Consider the following 8,090-nt stretch of genomic DNA (forward strand, 5'->3'; position numbering starts at 1 on the left):
TCAAAATGGGGTACATATGTAGTCACCTCACGGGATTGTTATGACATGTAGGGTTCTTGCTAAATTGGAAATTCTATAGCGTAAGTATTGAACAACCAATTTAGTTAGGACCCTAAATGGCGCAACAATCGTGGAGCGTGATGGTATGTATAAATTTCGAGGCGTTCGAAATTCGTTCAACATTTTTGACAACCACATCCGCGCGCCGTTACAATTTAAAATGAACCTTAACGTTTTGAAATAAGGTTCAATACGGCATGTTATATATAAAGCAGTTGCTTACTCTTTTCGGACGCCTTCACTGACAGTTCAGGGGTGCTCGGTTTCTCTCGTACGGTACACTGGCTGTCCATTGTCTCGTTCAACTCTTCCCGCTCGCATGGCTCTGAAACAAGCGTGGACACTGTTATACCTCTCGCCACAGAATAAATAATAGTACTACCGTACAGAAAGGAAACTTCCAACAAAACCGAAGTTTGACAGCGGTTCAGGGACGAATCGTACTGTCCCTTTCTAATGTATGGCAATATCCCTTTCGGCTAATTAGGGTTGTAAAAATTCAAGTAATTATCTTATCTGTGGTCGTGCACGCAAAGGGACGTCAAGTTGTGCCAAACCTAATAAATCTAATAATTGCGCGGAGCAATGCTGAGCCGAAGTAGCCGAGAATGCCCGAACGCTATAGTTTCTTACCCCTGCTCTCGCGTCGCATGATGGTCCCTAATAAGACAGTTCATATTTATATGGAGTAACCTGTCACGTAAAATGTTTGTAGACCTGTTTTAAGTACTTAAGCCCAACCAAAATAGACTTGAAGGAACAGTCATTAGTAAGCCTACTTACCTTATTTAAATAGTACAAGCATTTGCTTGTAGCCGAAATCATAGGCAAAGGAATACGGGTCTTATTGTTCTTTGGTTTGATTTGAAATCATAGATTTCAGTATGCGCCAATGACCATTAGCCGGGTCCACACAGAGCGAGCATACGCGCGAGGCAATTTCCTCGCGCACAAAACGGCCAGTGTAGACGTGCCTCGGCCGAGGCCGAGCGCGCGAGGGACGTCTACACTGGCCGTTATATGCGCGAGGAAATTGCCTCGCGCGTGTGCTCGTTCTGTGTGTACCCGGCTATTAAGGGCCAGTTGCACTAGAGATGGGCGAAATGTGTCAGTAGAGGGAAAAGATTGATATATATCTTTTTACCACTGGGATATGTATCACTCTTTTTAACCGACTTCAATTTCATAGAAGGAGGAGGTTCTGTATTCGGTTGTGGCTATCTTTTTTTTTTTTTTTTTTCTATGTACGTTCACCGATTACTCCGACATCCGTAGTCCGATTTGAGTAATTCTTTTTTTGTTTGAAAGGAGCTACCTCCGAGTTGGTCCCATTTTAATTTGGTTCTGTTCTGATGATGGGATCCATGAGGAATTGAGGGAACTCCTCAATTTTTAAAGGCACATGCATGGTGTTTTGGGCGTTTTCTTAAGCAACTCGAGCATTTTCTCCCGGAAACCACCAATTTGATGAAGTAGACCTGATGATGATGATTATTTTGATGATAATGATGATGATTTCTTTAAATGGAAGTATGTTCAGCGATTACTCCGGCACCTGTGATCCGATTTGAGTAATTCTTTTTTTGTGTGGAAGAAGTTACCTCCAAGGTGTTTCCGTATTATTTTTGGTTCTGGTCTGATGATGGAATCCATGAGGAATTGAGGGAACTCCTCAATTTTTAAAGGCACGTGTTAAGTGATTTCGGGGTTTTCTAATAAATTAACTCGAGCATTTGCTTCCGAAAACCACCAATTTGATGTACTGCAACTGTAGCCTTACCACGAGTTTGACATTGACACATTCGCTAACGTCTTATGCATCTAAATGTAACTTTTTATGCATCTCGCTCACACTAAGGTTAGTACGAGCGAGATGCATAGGAAGTAAGTTACACACATGCTAGCGAATACATATATCAATGTCAAACTCGTGGTTAGCTGGTAAGGCTACTGATCGGGGGTTAGGGTTAGGAGTTAAGGGGTCGGGGAATGGCGGTTGAAGGGTTGCTGGTTCAGAATCGAGGGGTTCCTTGATCAGGGGTTGATGTGCTGTGAGGTTGAGTGATCGGGGGGCTGAGGGATTGGGTCAGTGGCGGGGCGGGCGGATGGATTTAGTTGACAGGAATTATAATTTCCCAGACGGACTCGAGAAAATTCCTGATTACATATTTACTAAAGTAATAGGTACACGAATTTAGTGTTAAACATGATCTTGTTTTTCATTCATGCGTCGCGCTCTTAACAATGCGTTAAAACTAAAAATGGTAAAATAAAAACTTTTCACAAATAAAAATTAAACCGACTTCAAAAAGGATGAAATAAAATATTATCCTTTTTTATGTCTATGCGTTACCAACTGATATGTTTGAAGTCGGTGCCAAGCCAAGTAGTAACAATACCAGTCAAAAATGTGTAAAGAATTCTGCCTCTTTGTCGCCTTTTCATGGCTAAACAACTGAACCGCTTTAGGTGAAATTTGGCAAGAAGGTAAATTCCTTGAATTGTTTTATATTTTGAAATGTAGTCCTCTGGATAAGGGACGGGAAATAACTCAGTCCCAATCCCACACTTGCGTGCTATAGACTGTTCGAGCATTAGTAAGAAATGCTCTTTAAAAAATACGACGGCAAAAAAACTAAACTGCGCCAAGAAGGTTTGATCGTGTGTTCTGAGGTGTTTTCTTAGGTCCAGTCGACGTCAATGATATGTTTACACTTTTGCTCCTTACTCCTTTGTAATAAGGCGAAAAGTGTACTTAAACATATTTTTAACATCGACTGTACCTACAGAAAGTACGTTCATTGTCGTCGTGTAAGGCAATCCAACGTAGGTAAATCCTTATTTCGATAAGCATATCGCACCAAAGTTATGGTATGCTTCAAAATTTGGCTTGACACCGACTTCAAACATATCAGTTGGTAACGCATAGACATAAAAAAGGATAATATTTTATTTCATCCTTTTTGAAGTCGGTTTAATTTTTTTTGTAAAAAGTTTTTTATATCTTTATATCCGTGTGTATCAGTTGTCCCGCTCGTAACTGTATCGACACTTACTGACTTTGTGTCATCTTATGAATGAGAGAGAGACAGAATTGTTATTATAACGTGGCGACATTTTCATTTTCATTTTGTATCATGATGGATATAGATTGGTACATTCACAAGGAAGCTTGATTTGGTTCGTATTGTCATGCGCAAGAATATATTTGCCTACTAAAATACCTTATTGCTTTTTCTTTACATTTTATTAAATGCAATGCAATTTAACTCATTAACCGAATTAATAACTCATCATTGCAATTTGCATTGCATCCTGCGCGAGCGAGAAATACTATACTACGAGGGGTGTTCAAAATATTCTCGGTATGAGAATGAAAACAAACAAGTACGAAAAGTTTTATATTTTTATTTTTCAATATACTCCCCCCCTATGTTCATCCACTTAAAAGATCGATCAATTATTTTTTTTAATCCCTCATAAAAATATTTTTTATATTTGGTGTAAAAATGCTCCTCCACTGCCGCCTTCAATGCTTCATCCTCAGAAAAAAAAATCCACGCAGATTTTTTTTAAGATTGGGGAACAAAAAGAAATCGCTGGGGGCTAAGTCCGGATTATACGGTGGCTGAGTAACAGTTTTAAACCCACATTCAACAATAGCTGCCTTGGCAATATGAGCAGTATGGACGGGGGCGTTGTCACGCAGAAGCAGAACACCTTTGGTTAACTTTCCTCGCCTCTTTTCTTTGATTGCATCCTTTAATTGACGTAGAATGTTAGCGTAGTACTGTCCTGTGATATTTAAACCTTTTTCTTTATAATCGATTAGTAATATTCCTTCACAATCCCAAAATATCGTGGCTATGACCTTGCCAGCTGAAGGGACGACCTTGAACTTCTTGGGATGAGCTGAACCCTTAATGTGCCACTGCATGGACTCTTGTTTACTCTCTGGGTCATAATGATGAACCCAGGTTTCATCTCCAGTAACTATTCTTTGCAGCACCTCATCAGGATTTTCACCGCACAGGTCAATAACATCGGAACAACACGCTACACGCATGTCTTTTTGAAGCCGAGTCAGCATTCGCGGAACCCATCTTGCACTTACTTTTGACATATTAAGATGGTCATGGATAATATCATGTATGATACCAATAGAAAGATTGGTTACTTGAGCTATAGATTTTACCTTCACTCGACCATCTTCCAATGTAAGTTTTTCCACTTTATCAATATTTTGTTGTGAAGTAGCTACTACAGGCCGACCAGGTCTAGGGTCATCTTCAATACTCTCCCTTCCACGTTTAAATTCGCTTGACCACTTTTGAATGGTAGATAAAAAAGGAGCAGACTCACGGTAAACACAATCCATTTCCTCTTTTATGGTTTTTTTTATTTTTACCCTGTTTTGTCGAGAATCTTATGAAGCATTGATGTTCTAATTTAGTTAACATTGTCAATTCGCACATGATGTTCATGTTTGTTCAGCAATTGCAGAAAAACAAAAGAACATCTCGGTTCGAATCATACTTTTTTTTAATGTCAATGAATAAACCTTAGCAGCCAGTAACGAAATAAATTTTAGAAGAGGTTGTAAGATATCAATACCGAGAATATTTTGAACGCCCCTCGTATCTACTTCTCGTTCCCGCGGAATAGCGAATGACGCGTCCGAATCCGCCTGAAGGACCGCTGTCGCTCGTTCGTGTTACTTCGGTCGACGCGCGACCGAGTCATCGCTTTCGCTTTAGTAAATCGTTGCCGAGGGAGTGAGCGGTACGGATATACTGATACATTCGGATTCGTAAAGACAAGAAGAGTGATTCATCAAACGAGAAAGATATAATTATATCTTTTTTATCTATCACTCCTGAGTTACCCATCTCTAAGTTGCACCAACCACATTTGACAGACTGATCAACGTCAGCCGGCGCGCCCCGGCGCTTTACTATGAAACTTTCAATACATAAAAATTTAGCGAACTCTTTAACGATACGAACAGTTTGGTGCAACCGACCATAAGACTTACCTGAGCCATCTTCCTCAACTTCGCCCTCGTCCAAAATGGTGATAATTTCGCACTGTTCGTCCTCCATCGACTCGGCGAAGGTCACCATGGTCTCCCGCGGGTCCTGGAGGTCCTCTTTATATGTCTGTTCCTTCGGCTGCTCCTGAAAGGTCAAATTTCTGAGCTATGAATTGAAATAATTCTTTGAAAATAACAGCTGTGGTTGGCACAGTACAGTATGGCTTCATACGTTTTGTGGCATCTCTAGACCTAGCATATGCCCCTGAGATAGAGTACCCATCTTTCTAACTGTATTAATCAGAGGGGGACGGGTAGTATATCTCGCGGGCGAGATACTGTCGCGCCGCTCCTGGGCTAGGCCTACTTAAATGTTAGCCCTTAATTGGTTAACGCGTACCTAATGTACAGGACCATCTATTCCAGCAGTTGATTTCGCAACCAAAACCTTTTCGGAGTTTTCTAAAGGGGCCCACTGAGTAAGTCCGCCGGACGGAATCGGCCTGTCAGTTAGAACAAAAAGTTGACAGTTCCGAACAACTGACAGGCAGATGCCATCCGGCGGACTGTTAATCAGTGGACCCCTTAACTCTCTAGACCACCCCAACTAGCGTCTTTTGAGCGTCGGCGTCTAGTCAGCGCTATGGAAATTGGCGTTGCGGCGCAGATGCGTCAACGTTGCGTCGAGCAGCAGCCACAGAGTTGACTAGACGGCGACGCTCGGGTTATTAGAGTTGGATGGCCCTTTTACTCCATATAGGAAACGAAATAATGATAAATAAATAACATTATGAAATAATCTTACCAGAAAAACCATCCATGTACCCTACTTACCAGTTTACATACACACTAAAATAAATGTCCTAACTTAAAATCTAAACACATTACTAATATACAATTCCGACCCCCAACCAGCCCAAAAGTGCCGAAGATACTAGCGGCATTACCGCGCTGGATGGCAAGCGATATCTGTTGGACTAGGTAGGAGCCTGAACGGGGATCGCACCCTATGTCACGTAGCTAACTAGATTTAGATCACATGTTTAAAGTATACATACAACAGGAACTTCCTCAGCTATTTCTTCCTTCATCTTCGTGAGCTCAGCGTCAAGGATCTCTCTCACGCAGCCTTCAGGAAGCTCCTCCAAGAACTGGTATGGGTCTTCTGAAAATACAATTCTAAAATTATGTCATTAACTGTAAGCCACCCCACACTATTCAAAAGTTTGTAATAATCAAATTGTAAACGATTGTAATGACATAATTATTTCTTTTACACAGGGGCATAGTTGTTGTTTAACCGCTCATGCTAATGTTGATACCCGAGCAAATGGAAAATTCCAAAATTGAACCATGAGGATAGCGAGCATAGATCAGTACCTATAAATGTTAACTATGAATTCATACCACTCTTAACAGATTCAACCACATCCCGTTCATTAATGAATTCATCCCAAATCTTCGCTTCTATGTTTTTAAGCCGCTCCCGCCGGGACATCTTCCATGCTCTGGATAACTCACCACCCTCTATGTACTGCAATTTAATACAAATATTAGTTTAAACTCCAAAAGCACAGTCCTGCTTGCAAGCCTTCATGAGAGTAGAAAAGTAATATTAGCCCCTAGATGCATGAGGTATCCATACTCATACTAAAACAACCAAATTTACATTAAATTTAAAATTTATGTCATCATTTCAAAGCCTGTGTCGCTTAACTTCAAACTCGGGTAAATCCATTCGACCCTCTCTGCAAATATCATTATTATTCTTTAAGCAGGCTGGCAGTTGTGTCAACTGATATTGCCTGTATCCAGTAATCATTAATAGTTATCGTTGTCAAGTAGATGTATAGATGTGCTTGTCTAATTTATTTTTAAATTGGTTCACATTTTGTGCAGAAACCACATCTTCGGTCTTGTTTTGACCTTTAATTCCGACGTTTCAGCTGAGTTGCACCAGCTGTGGCCATGGAAAGACATAATAATATATAGTTAATATGTCCCATGTCCCATGCTCTTATGTCAGTGAATTAAGAACTATGGGACATATTTTTGAGTAAGTTGTATGTACCCTTATTTTTACACTTGACTACAGATGATTCAATGGAGCCAATAACTAAATCTGAACTAGACCTAGATTAACCAGTTTGATACCCTGAGTGTTTCTAACCATCTCTCCCGGATCATCAGATTTGATTGATTCCTGAGATTTTGATTTCATGGTACCATCGCCCACACTGTTAACTGTACAACGGTGGACCTTATGCCTTTTGTAATAAGGCCCACCGATGTACAGTTAGGAGTGTTGCTGTTTGTACTATTTGATGAATAAACATGCTCATATTTATATGAAAGAAAGTAGGACAAAAACAAGTACCTACTTAAGAATATTTATACGGCAACCATTTATTCTCAATTCTAACTGAAAGAAAACAGTTAATAACTTGTTTCTACAATAAAAAAGTGGTGTAATAACTAATAAGAAACGACAAACTAACCTGCAAATCAATGACATCGACTTTATTTTCGGGCATGAAGGAAAAACCCCTCACGTGCTCTGAGACTCCCTGGGCCATCTTTACGAAGTTTTTTACAGGCTCAGTTTAGCTATACTATATTTAAATCACTTTTAGAATGATATTTTCTTAAAACTTTCCACAAAATTCACAAATTAGCAGTCGCCAAACAATAGTCAAAACAAAATTTGAAATCCTATGTCATTTCTGACGTTTGTATGGTCTAACGGAAATTGTATTAGGTACTCAATTATGATAATTCTATAAACAACAATATTTAAATACGTTGTAATGTTTGAAAAATAGTTTTGTAGCGCGAAGTATTATTACTTTATTTGTTATTTTTAATTCTTGATTAATTTCTGAATATTTTATAAAAAAAGTCATCGTCTTGACTAAAATCCGTCATGTTGCTTGATGTTGCTAAGCAACGCATTTGTTTACTGTCAACAAATGGCTATCAAATGCGCAACTTGATTTCA

The 8,090-nt window shown here is 39.6% G+C and overlaps 1 protein-coding gene across 1 annotated transcript in view; it reads right to left on the reverse strand.

Annotated features, from left to right (window-relative positions):
* The window catches only part of LOC134796346 (uncharacterized), an 82,717-nt gene extending 74,939 nt beyond the window's left edge, over positions 1-7,778 (reverse strand). Inside the window, exons 1-5 of the mRNA XM_063768499.1 lie at positions 7,591-7,778; positions 6,500-6,626; positions 6,151-6,257; positions 5,096-5,237; positions 284-385 (exon numbers count right to left, since the gene is read on the reverse strand). Of these exons, the coding sequence (XP_063624569.1) occupies positions 284-385; positions 5,096-5,237; positions 6,151-6,257; positions 6,500-6,626; positions 7,591-7,668 (556 nt within the window). The 5' untranslated portion in view covers positions 7,669-7,778. The remainder of the gene's footprint in view (positions 1-283; positions 386-5,095; positions 5,238-6,150; positions 6,258-6,499; positions 6,627-7,590) is intronic.
* Between the last annotated feature and the right edge of the window lie 312 nt (positions 7,779-8,090).

Source organism: Cydia splendana, chromosome 13 (genome assembly GCF_910591565.1).
Source record: "Cydia splendana chromosome 13, ilCydSple1.2, whole genome shotgun sequence".
Lineage (NCBI taxonomy): Eukaryota > Metazoa > Arthropoda > Insecta > Lepidoptera > Tortricidae > Cydia > Cydia splendana.